Raw genomic sequence first — 12,586 nt, 5'->3', positions numbered from 1 at the left:
CAAGGTTTAAACAAAATAGTTCAATATAAAAACAGTCGCAGTGTTGCTGGTATTTGAAGACCTATTGCGTGTAAGCCGTAGTATAGGTCTTTGTATACCCTATTTCGTTAATTTAATATGAAGAAAAAATAATATGAAGATAAAACGTTATTAATAAAGATCTTTTCACACATTGATATGTTTTAGGCATATTCATGCATCCCGCCCGATACATATTATTTGTGTCATGAAAACAAATAAGCTTCAAAATATCGTTGTGATAGTTTTAAAACAGATACTGACTAGTTTCTGCATTAATTAGAGCTTGGATGACAAACATATACGTAATTCTATAATATCCATTTCCTAGAGTATGAAAATTCGTGTTGCCTGCAACATAAATAAGACTAAGAATGGCCAATGAAAACTTGTAGGTGCAGCATTATGTCTAGCAGAAATGTTTAACGATTTTCATTGGCCGAAAGCAAAAATCGCGTCGTTCCCGTTTTAACCGGTTCGTACATATATTTGTGGCGGTATATTTAAACCCAACACATGAAAAACTAAGTTTATATGGATATATTAGAAGTGGTGTATATCAAATACATATTAAAACTAACTCAGCAATGCCAATTTTAATACAAGTCCCTGGGCTCCGTTAAACTGACCAACTTGGTAAGAAACGGCCGCGACAGGCCGTGTTAATATTCCCCAATAATTGCGGCATATTCACTCTGAGCAATTGTCCGAATGTCTCTAGTTTTCGGCTATTAAAGTGGCTCAGCCTGAATGGTAGGTCCTGAAGGTCCAATTTTTGCCAAATAACATTCTGAATCTGCTCCACCTACTGAATATGAACATCACGTACATTTCCCGTTGGGTTGACTTTTTCAATGGTATAGATCAATCATCACAATATAGATCCAAGTACAGTAATTGAGGTACATAATATAAAAGTTTGGAATGGGACTCATTTTTGTCAACCGGTTCAAAGATAACCTCACCCGATTCAAGTTCGGTATCGTACTATCGACTGGATATAAGTAGTGCGCGCCAAATAGAAATTGTTTGAAAGTGAACGAGTGAATAGGATTAAAATGCAATCTATTGGAATGTGAATAAATATATTTGATAAGCAAGCAGCTGTAGGAGAAGGATGTTCAAACTTTTGCAGATTAATTCGAAACAATTCAAGCACATCGAGCAGTGCTCTTGAAAATACCGTAGCGTTCCAGCTAGTTCTACTGAATCTTAGCGAACTTTCAGTAAAGCCGGATAAATACTTGGGGTTAAAGCCACAAAATGTTGACAAACTTCTATTTTTGAACAAGATCGTGTGGATTCTTGATTAAAAGCATCTCATTAGTTTATACATATATCTATATTTGATTCATACAATGGAATTTGTATGGATATGTTGTGTGATATTTTTCATTTGCATATTTACTGTATATTTTGAATGTGAGGCACCATGCTAAGACACCATGCCTAGCTCAAACACCTTGCAATTTTTTGTATAGTATCTTCTAGTATTTTTTGAGACGCGTTATGGACTCACCCTCTTCTCGAATGCACGAATGTAGTCATCCTGTAGATATGCCATTTAGAGCCATGTCCCAGGTCGAATTCCTGATCGTTTGCCATCAAAATCCCAATTTTTTCAAAAATAATCTTAGAACGTGGGCTTACACAGGTGTCGCTTTTGATAACTACATATAAATGTAGTTAATGTGTAGTAGTCGTGTAGTTACCATGTAAGGACATTTATTTAGTGAAAATTGTTGATGACCGTTTTTGTTGAAACCGTATTTTATAAACAAACCAATAAGGATTAGACATAATATATTAACAAGTCTTTTAGAAAGTTAATTTATCAATGGGATACAATTATGAGTTCAGAGCTGATGGTCCTAGCTAGCTAGTAATATTCCACGGAATATCAAAATTGAGGAATATGTATAATATAACTTGAGCTCGTCAGTATATTTACGGTATATTTTGAAATTTGTGACGCAATTTCGATATATTTCTGAGGTTCGGACGGTATATTTTATCGGTAAGTCCGCGTCACACTGCTCGCGATGCACCTTAAAAAAAGCCGATAATAGAAATAATAGATAATAGAAAAGGGCCCCGCCACAATATCGCGGTGTGATTATAGAAAAGATTTTGGTAATTAATCTGTTACAGATCCTGTTATTTTTTTAAAATATACTTCTGTTGTGTGTTTGCACCATGTGTGTGTGTGATTTATGTGCGTTTGTGTGTGTGTGCAAAACTGCTCCTTTGTTTGCTCATCAAAAAAAACGGCGTCGGCTTCGCGCAGTTCTTGTTGTTTTTTGTAGTTTTAGTCATTGTCATTGCCGCTGCCGGCGCCAGGGTGTGTGCCGCCGCAAAGGGAAAACAAAGGCCTCCTTTACATCCGTTTTTCGCGTTCATATGTGCGTGTGTGTGTGTCGATAATTAATTGCACGCAAGTTGCAGCCACTAGAAAGTTGCATTATTTCAAAAGCCTGTCACGGAAAATGTCAATAAATGCAAGATGCAAGAACAACAAAAACCAACCACCAGTAGAGAGAGGGTGTGCGTTTGAGAAGAGCAGAGCAAAAAAGAACAATAAAACAGTAGCAAAAAAGCTCTCGCTTGCCGGTTTATGCCCATTAGCCCAGCCCCTGCCCAGCCCGGCAGCCACCCCCAGCCAAGCAGCAGCAGCACACACCCACAGCGAGAAAGAGAGAAAGACAGTGTCGCGTGAGAGTGGGGGGAGACACCCATATTCCATATTCCTTGCACCCTTTGCACACGATGCACACAGCATAGCATAGCGCACACAAGATGCCGCTCCCTCTCTCCCTTGTTATGCTCTCTTCTCTTATGCATGCTCTCCCACGCCGGAAAGACCGGATCCCGTTAATATTGAACGGTGATGGTGGAGAGTAGAGATGGCATCAGAAGCAGCAGCAAGGTCTCCTCCTGATTGCACTTGTCGTCTCGGTCTCGGTATATCTGCAACCCGCTTGTTGGCGCATTTCATTTTTCTTTCGTTTTTCTAAATCACTTGACCCCATTACCTGGTAGCAAACCCAATACCTGATTCACTTGGCTGTTGCTGCTGGTGCTTCCAATCGCCTCTCCTGCTTCTGCTTCTGCGGCTGTGGCTGAGGCTGCCTGGCTAGCCTGGTGGTCATTTGTTTTGCCGCTTTCTAACGGACCAGTTGAATTGGCGCACGCGTCGTTTGCCTTCTGTTTGTTAGTCTCCTCTCTTTCTCGTTCTCTCTGTGTTGGTCACCTCCCAACCCCCCTGGATGACTGGCTGCACTTGGGAAATTATCCATCCACTGACGCTGCGTCGCTGCTGCTTCTGCTGCTGGAAGAAGAGGAGAAAAAGTGGTTTGCTCTGCTCTCCTCTTCGCGCGTGTGTGTGTGTGTGCGTTTGTGAGCAAGTGTGACAAACTCTCCAGTTCTCCAACCCCCTGTTGTCAAGGGTCCATCAACTGTGCGTAGATTGCTGCCTGCCTGTCGAGGAAATTTCCATGGCAACCGTAGATCGGTGATATATGCATGCCATATATGGACTCATATGTAGGTGTGGCTCCTGTTCATACGACATACATATGTATGTATGCATGTATGTACATACATATATCCAATGCACTTTAAGGGGGTAGGGTATACAAGTGTCGATTTCCCCCTCACATTTCCTGTTATACAAACAAATATTGCATACAGCAAAATGTACATGTGTTTGTGTGTGTGTGTGTGTGGCTGTGTGTTTGGTGTTGCTTATCCGGCTTTTTGTGGAACATCTTTGGATATTGTTGGATGGATGGAGTGGTATATTCGCTGGCATTGAAGCCATTCTTCTGCTCCTCGCACTTGCTGCAATCACAGTCGTCTTTAGCTTGCTTTCTCTTTTCAATCGGCAGCAGCAGCAGTATCAGGGGGAGTGGGTGGGGGAAGAATTTGCAACGGACACCGTTCCAATTCCATTCCAATGTATTCCAGTGTGTGTGTGTGTGTGTGTTTGTGTGTTGTGTTTGATGGCAGTGCAAGTGCCGTGCCGTGCCGGGAATCGCCTTATCAAAAAGCTGGCCGTTTCTTTTTCTGTCTCTGTTTCTGTTTCTGGCCTTATCGAGTGACTCACGGCAGAGCGGCGGCGGCGACGGCGACAACAGGCCTTTGCTTCAATACCAGGAACCACATACTATAAATATATGTATATATTATATTATGCGAGTGCCAACAAACAGATGTGTGGTTGTGCCTCTTTTACAAAAAAAAAAAACAACAACAACAAAAAAACTCTTTTATAGTATGAATATGCCTGCACTTTTCCAGACACGCACAGAGCCAGCGAGAGACGGGAGCCGAACAGATCATCAGACCTGAACCCACCCCCACTCTAGCGATCTAGCGATCTAGCGATCCAGCAATCCAGCGATCCAGCGAAACAAACTCTCCTTCAGGCACATCGGATTGCTTTCCATTCGAGCAACAGCCACATCCTCAGTCACATCACAACAGCATGGCCTGGCGCTTCAAGGCTTCCAAATATAAAAATGCCGCGCCCATTGTCCCCAAAGCGGAGGCATGCGTCCGCGAGATCTGTGTGGGCAGCTATCAGACGTATGGCAACAATATCGCCGCATCGGCCGCCTTCATGGCCTTCAATTGGGAGCACACCGGATCGAGTGTGGCCGTCCTGCCGCTGGACGATTGCGGGCGCAAGAGCAAGACAATGCCGCTGCTGCATGGGCACACGGACACAGTGACAGACCTAAAGTTTTCGCCATTCCATGACGGCCTGTTGGCCACCGCATCGCAGGATTGCCTGGTACGGATTACATTATCCATTATCCATTCTCCTTCGCCCCCCGCCCGCCACTCCATCTTAATGCAATGGAGCTCTTCTTTTTTGTTTTGCAGGTGAAAATCTGGCATATACCAGAAAAGGGCCTGGAGCAGTCGCTCTCCGATCCGGAGGCCGTCTTCTCACACAAACAGCGGCGTGTGGAGACGGTGGGCTTCCATCCGACGGCCGATGGAATGATGTACTCGACAGCGGCCGGTTGCGTGGCCTTGTTCGATCTGAGGAGCCAAAAGGAGATCTTCTGTGAGTGCCTATGTCAAACCCAATGCTGGGCGAGCGCCGTCTAATTGGGTTCACCTTTTCCACTCACACAGCCAACAATGAGCATCCCGAGGTGATACAGTCGGCCAGTTGGCGCGAGGATGGCACTGTCCTGGCCACCAGTTGCAAGGACAAGTGTGTGCGAATATTCGATCCACGCGCCTCCGGCTCACCCCTCCAAATGATGGCTGAATCGCATCAGAGCATCAAGGATTCGCGAGTTGTCTGGCTGGGAGGGCAGCCGCGCATCCTTACCACCGGCTTCGATGCGGCCCGCCTGCGGCAGGTTATCATCCGGGATATCCGTAACTTTGGCACACCCGAAAAGACCCTCGAGCTGGACTGCTCGACGGGCATACTGATGCCACTGTTTGACCCCGACACGAACATGCTCTTCCTTGCCGGTAAGGGGGACACGACCATTAACTATCTGGAGATCACAGACAAGGATCCCTATCTGATCGAGGGACTGCGGCACACCGGCGAACAGACGAAGGGCGCTTGCCTGGTCCCCAAGCGGGCATTGAGGGTGATGGAGGCGGAGGTGAATCGCGTACTCCAACTGACATCCAATATGGTCATACCCATCATGTACCAAGTGCCCAGAAAGGTAAGAGAGAGAGAGGGAGAGATATGCGATTATAATTCTGGGTTTCCCTCTCCTCTAGACCTATCGCGATTTCCATGCCGATCTCTATCCGGAGACCACGGGCTACAAAACGGAGCTGATTGCCAGCGAGTGGCTGAATGGGAGCAATCTGGCGGTGCCCAAGATGAATCTGGACCCGGCAAAGCGGGAGCTTGGCGACGAGCCGATAATCGTAAGTGCGGGGCAGAGAAGGACGGTCCGAATTCAGGAATAGGAGTATTCTATATAGATTAAGAGCAGGGTCTGGGCTGTCTATAGGTTCTATGCGATCTTTGATCTCTAATCCCCGTTTTCCCGGCCATCAATGCAGATCCATCGGGGAAATTTAAGCGATTTTGTGAAGAATCTGGAGAACCAGCGGGCCAATGGCCAAGGCAAGGGCAAGGCCACCGGCCAGAAGAGCCAGACACAGATACAGACACAGACACAGACCCAACCCCCTAACCAGTCGGCCAAGCGAAACGACAACGATCACTTTGTGATGCTGAGCAAGGGCAACAATTTCGAGGAGAAGAACGGCAACGACAACAGCAACCAGAACGGAGCCGGCCAGAAGAAGAGCTGCTCCCAGGCGCAGTCGCAGCCGGACGGAGAATGCAGCGAGCTGATACGTAAATTTGAGGCCAAGTACAAGATCGATACCGAGAAGGATGTACGCGCTGCGGGTGGCGATGGCCATGACGACGAAAAGGAGTCGCCCACCGAACATTCGGCCGGCAGCAGCGAAGACGCCTCCGCCAGTTCGTCGGGTGCTCTGGACACTCACTCAGCCAGCGGCAGCAACTCCCCGCCCAAGCCGATGCCGCGCACATCGCGCAACAACTCCCTGCCGGAGGCCAGCGATTCGGCCGGCGAGAGTAGCAGCACCACAACCACGCCGCGGCCCAGGCCACGTACAACGGCAGCGACTGCCTACAAGGTGCCCCACTGTTATCCACTGTTGCAGATCCCCAGATCCACGTTTTGGTTGTTGTCTTTCGTTTTTGGTTTTGTAGCGTTGTTTTTTGATATTTTTGCATCGTGTCTTTTTCGTCCTTATGGACCTTATCGAATGATTTTTGTACGATATCGACATCGTTTGTAGATCGTATCGTTTGTATCGGTTTGGAGACCAGACCCCACCTGTCTGCAGGCTCACTTTTTTGTTGTTTTTAGTGGCTCAGAAAATTATGATTTTCATCACCGTTTTTTTGAAATTATTTTCCCATTTAATTGAGTGTAGAATTATGATTTTTGAGCGGCACCAATTTGTTTATTCGTTTACGGTAGATTTCCATTGACTTACGCTATATTTTTGCCCACACGCACAGCCCCGATTGGGACCGAAGCCCTTCTCGAGCACCACGGGCGATGTGTCCTTTGACAAAGTGTTTGCCGTACCCCTGGCACCCGGCTCCCATGAGAACATCTCGAACGTTGGCCAGGAGAGCGTGGGCAGCGGAGGCGTAAGCGGAGAGCCACCAGCAGCCCCAACTCACGTACAGGCGTCAGCCAAGCCCGATCTCATTGTGGAAATCGAAATCAAAAGTGAGTGGAGACCCAAATCATAAACAGGGATGAAGGATTTCATTAACATCGCTTCCTCTATCCCTATCTCGGTGTGATTGCAGAGAAGAACGAACGGGAGACGGTTGCATCTGCCGGCAATGGAGTGCAAAAGTCACTGACTACATCGGAGCGGCGCAAGGTAAGCCTCTCTCCAAGGAGACGGACTCTCTCTCTCTCTCTTACTGCTGTAGTCCTGTAGTCCTTGTACGACTACAATATGTGTTTGTGAAACTTTCCTTGATCTGTGATCTATAATCCGTAATCTGTAATCTGCTCTCTTCTGACCTCTCTTACATGCCTGTGCCACAACAAAATTCGCCTTATCTCGTGCCTAACTTTCTTTGAAACGCATCCTGACTACTTACTAACCACCCCTCCAAAATAAACTCCTCTGTCTACTACAACTTCCAACCGACAATCAACAACCAACAACCACAACCACAACAACAACAACTACTGGAACCACTGTAGTCCTCGGCTGACGATGATGAATCATCCGATAAGGTCTGCAACGGGGGGATCACTGATCACCACCTGAGTCCGATCGATTGCGCTAGCCAGCATTAATCACACTTTATTCTCTGTATCGTTTACCTCATCTAGATTTTCGAACAAAACTCCGAGTCGTCGGAGAATTCAACGGAGGGGGAGGACCGCACCGATGCCGATCTGCGGCGCTTCTCCTCGGCCCGGAGCAGCATTGCTGAGCGTCGACGTCTCTACGAGAATCGCTCCAAGAGTCAGGTGGACGAGAAGGCCCAGTCGCCAGTGCCATTGTAAGTGTGGAGGGGGAAAGAAAGCAAGCAACCTGTCCAACATTCTCTCAATCGTGTACCTGTTGCAGGCGTCGCGAGCACTCCAAGGTGGAGCCACTGAAGCCCAACCAGCAGCAGCAGCAGCAACAGAGCACCTGCATCGACAGCAAGCGGATCTCGGTGCCTGAGGGAAAGCTGCTCGAAGAACATCGTCAGCAACGGGGCAACAATGGGGCGGCCAATGCCGCTGGCCTCAAGAAATCCGCCACGGAGGCTGCCTTCAGTGCCGCCTCGACCAAACGCACCTCGACCGTATTCGGCAAGGTGTCCAAATTCCGGCACCTGAAGGGCACGCCCGGCCACAAGTCCACACACATCGAGAACTTGCGCAACTTGAGCCGCCAGATACCGGGCGAATGCAATGGCTTCCACGCCAATCACGAGCGTGTGGCAGTGCCGCTGTCGGGGCCCGGCGGTAAGATAGCGATCTTCGAGCTGAGTCGCCCAGGCCGTCTGCCCGACGGTGTCATTCCCTCGCTGGTGAATGGCAGCAACATCATGGACTTCCAGTGGGATCCGTTCGATGCCCAGCGCCTGGCCGTCGCATGTGACGATGGCATCGTCAAGCTGTGGCACATAGCCGAGGGCGGCCTCAGCGAGCCAACAAACACGCCCGCCGGCGAACTGACCGCCCACCTCGACAAGATCTACTTCATCCGCTTCCACCCGCTGGCCGCCGACGTTTTGCTCACCGCCAGCTACGACATGACCATCAAGCTCTGGGACTTGCGCACCATGACCGAGAAATGCGCGCTGACGGGCCACTCGGACCAGATATTCGACTTTGCCTGGAGCCCATGCGGCCGCCTGGGGGCCACCGTTTGCAAGGATGGCAAGATACGCGTCTACAATCCACGCAAGTCGGAGATGCCCATACGCGAGGGCAACGGACCCGTGGGCACCCGAGGGGCTCGCATCACCTGGGCCGTCGAGGGACAGTACATTGTCTGCACTGGATTCGATAAGTACGATATATCATTCCCATTTCCCATTTCCATTCGCCTATTCTCATTTAAATACATTCTACAGGGTCTCGGAGCGACAGATCAGCGTGTATAATGCCCAAAAATTGACGGCCCCTCTGAACACGGCCAGTCTGGATGTGTCGCCATCGATACTGATCCCCTTCTACGACGAGGACAGCTCCACACTGTTCGTCACGGGCAAGGGCGATTCGACCATCTATTGCTATGAGATCACCGACGAGGAGCCGTACATCTGCCCGCTGTCGCATCATCGTTGCACATCGCTGCACCAGGGCCTCAGCTTCCTCACCAAGAACCACTGCGATGTGGCCAGCGTGGAATTCTCCAAGGCCTACAGGCTGACCAACACGACCATCGAGCCGCTCAGCTTCACAGTGCCACGGATCAAGGTGGGTGTCAAGGCCAGCCTGTGTTACACCTTCAACCTCCAACCTAATTCTCGTGTGTGTGTTTTTTGCAGAGCGAGCTGTTCCAAGACGACCTCTTTCCACCCACGCGCATCACCTGGAGCGCCACGCTCAGTGCCGATGATTGGTTTGCCAGCAACAATGACAAGGCGGCTCCCAAAATCAGCCTCAAGCCGGAGGGCATGGAGACCCGTGAGTAGTCGAACCTACCTTTGTCCTTTTTGCCCTGAGCCCTGCGCCCTGTGCCCTGCTCTTAACTCTTGCTCATCTTCTCTCTGTTATCCCTGTGTTGCAGTGTCTTCAATACAACAAGTGCCAGTGCAGCATACAAAGAAATCGTTGGAGCAGCACGCTCAACTTGGCCAAAAGTCAGAGTACGAGATTAACAAACAGCAAGAGGTATAGCCCCACAACAACCCGCACAAAATGTTGTTGGGACTCATTAACTCAACATTTTAAACGACTTGCAGATCCAGAAATCGGTGAGTGCGCGCATGGAGTACACCACAAAACTGGAGCAAGACGATATGGAGGGTGTGGACGAGAACGAGTGGCAGGAGTAGCAGCAACAGAAACAGCCACAGAAACGAGATTGGGAGTAATTTTAATATATATATATTGACAGGACATGAAGCGGCTTTACAGCGACAGCAGCAGCAGCAGCAGCAGCAAACAGCAAACAGCAAATAATACAACTCTCGTAGACAAGCCGAAAGCTAAAACTAATCCACACCATCATGGCCATAAAAAGGTCCTCCAATCCGTGCAGTATATGTATGTACATATATATGTGTATGTATGTTGTAAAAGGGGAGGAAAGGACAGACTGTTCCGTTCCCTTGGGTTTCCTTTCCTTTCCATTCCGTATCCTCATCTCTCTCCTCGCCCTGCAGTTGCTCAAGAATTGCCAAATTACTGATCGTAAGCAATGTTTTTATTCGGTTTATTACGGTTCGTTTTTTGTGTTTGTTTAAAATACAAAATTTATGTGTAATTATCGATGTGTTTATTTTGTATGTGTACGTGTGCTACAATTACAATATTTAAGTAGTTAGTCCAAAATTAGTTTAGCCCGTTCAAATGACTTATAATTCATAATCATTTACACTTAATGGAGTCCCTCCTGAGTTTTCGCGTCCTTAAGTTTGTGTTTGTGTTTGTTTTTTATGTTTTTATGTGGCCATATACTAACGTATTTTTATAAGGACTCCTTTCCTCGAGTATATTTCTCCCTCTCTCTCTCTCTCTCTCTCTTTCTTATGTATGTATGTGTATGTGTATGTGTGTGCGAACGAGAGAGTTTGTCTGTCTCTTTCTTTGTCATTTTCTGTCTAGTCTTTGCTCCATCGATCCTCCTTAAACCATTCCCCACAACCCCCCACAAAAATACAACATATAGACTTTAACTGTAATAATTGCTGATAAAGATATAATGATAATGATTATGATAATGGATACGTTTCATATGCGTAAAGACAATTAATTTAACAAACAAAAAAAAAAAAGAGAGAAAGCGAAACTAAAATGACAAAATCAAACATTGTAATCACAGAATCAAAGAAAACGATGAATGAACTCGAAAATTGTACGATTCCAAAATGTAATAATAACGAAAAGACTTGAAGAACAGATGAGCCAGATAGATAGTACCCAGATATTATACGTACATACAGATATACTATGTATTGCGTACATCAATCTGGCCATCTCCCTACCATATGATTCACAAACAAACAAAACAAAACAAAACAAAAAACGAGTTGCCATAAACATTTTGTGTGTAATATCCTTCGGAGGGGGAAATAGGAAGGCAATAGAATTTTTGTACTTGCAATAGAACATAGTATATACATACATACATATATTATACAAACATGACATACACACACACACATATATATATATATATATTGATATATTTTGTATACCAATCGTAACTAAAAGGCCAACAACTCCCCACATGGCTGAAACAACGACTGAAAACCAAACACACACACTCACACACTCCAACAATAGACACTCGAACAGAACAGAAGAAAACAGAAGAGAAGAAGATCTGAGCAAAGACAGGCAGCAGACCAACGTATAAATTCTCGGGTAATGGGCAATATTGTGCTAGCCGCCTAGTGTGCTAACTGATAAAGGTTCTATTAACAGATATACACATAAAATAGCTATAGGCATACACATATGTATACTGTATACGTATATGTACGTACGACGCATGTCGCAAAGATTAATGCTGCCCCAAAATGCTGAAACAATTCCAATTCGAAAGTCCAAGTTGCATTTAACTCGTAAAACCCTATGGAACGACTGAACAAATGACTCACAAAGTATTCAAAAACACTGAACATTCTGATCTCCGGCCTCCACTCACATGATGATGATGATGATCGTTCGGCCACGCTCAGAGCTCTCTACAGAGGGTTCTACACAGAGCAGGAGGGGGACGGGCGGGGGGAACACGGAGCTCCATTTGATATGATTATAAATGATATTTTGTATTGAAGAACGGATGGGATATGAAGTAAACCTAAACCTAAGCCTAGATACCCATAGAATCCCCAGTATCCCATGCAAGCATTTTGTATTTATTAGCCATATTCGATTACGATAAACACACACACATATTTACAAGCGTATATATATATTTAGGAAACTTCTTTCGATTCTCTACGTCTCTCTCTTATTTCTATTACTATTTATATCTATATAAATATACAAATATAAAACTTGAAGCGAAATATGATATGAGAATGAATGTCGGCAATGGGACACGACTCACGACTCGAGAGAAGTGATTGTGGCAGGTGCAAGAAGGTAGTAGCAGCAGCAGCAGCAGCAGCAAAGGGAATCAGAAATGAAAATGCAAAATGCAAATGCGAATAAAAAGCATACACATTATTTATACAATTTATTTTACAGTACGATTATATATATCCACTAAACCCCCATTAAAATCCAATACTCTAGCCCTAAGCAATAATTATAATATTATTAATAATAATAATGAAGGCAAAAATATATTTATATACATAATTCAATAAAAACAAATACAAAAAACTACA

General features: G+C 46.1%; 1 protein-coding gene across 1 annotated transcript; it reads left to right on the top strand.

The window, feature by feature from the left end:
• Positions 1-2,070: 2,070 nt before the first annotated feature.
• On the top strand, positions 2,071-11,285 carry LOC6600011 (coronin-7). Its single transcript, XM_026993373.1, has 15 exons — positions 2,071-2,151; positions 4,318-4,813; positions 4,906-5,092; positions 5,164-5,720; positions 5,779-5,931; positions 6,070-6,678; positions 7,070-7,286; positions 7,370-7,446; positions 7,779-7,811; positions 7,911-8,083; positions 8,152-9,087; positions 9,152-9,497; positions 9,569-9,707; positions 9,811-9,914; positions 9,986-11,285. Exons 2-15 carry the CDS (start codon positions 4,505-4,507, stop codon positions 10,076-10,078), a joined length of 3,933 nt encoding a protein of 1,310 aa, XP_026849174.1. The 5' UTR covers positions 2,071-2,151; positions 4,318-4,504; the 3' UTR covers positions 10,079-11,285.
• Positions 11,286-12,586: the final 1,301 nt, after the last annotated feature.

This window comes from Drosophila persimilis, unplaced genomic scaffold (genome assembly GCF_003286085.1).
Source record: "Drosophila persimilis strain 14011-0111.01,24,50 unplaced genomic scaffold, DperRS2 tig00000829-arrow-arrow-pilon, whole genome shotgun sequence".
In the NCBI taxonomy this organism is placed as follows: Eukaryota; Metazoa; Arthropoda; class Insecta; order Diptera; family Drosophilidae; genus Drosophila; species Drosophila persimilis.
Note: the sequence above shows the minus strand (reverse complement) of the source record. Positions and strands in the feature narration are given on the sequence as shown.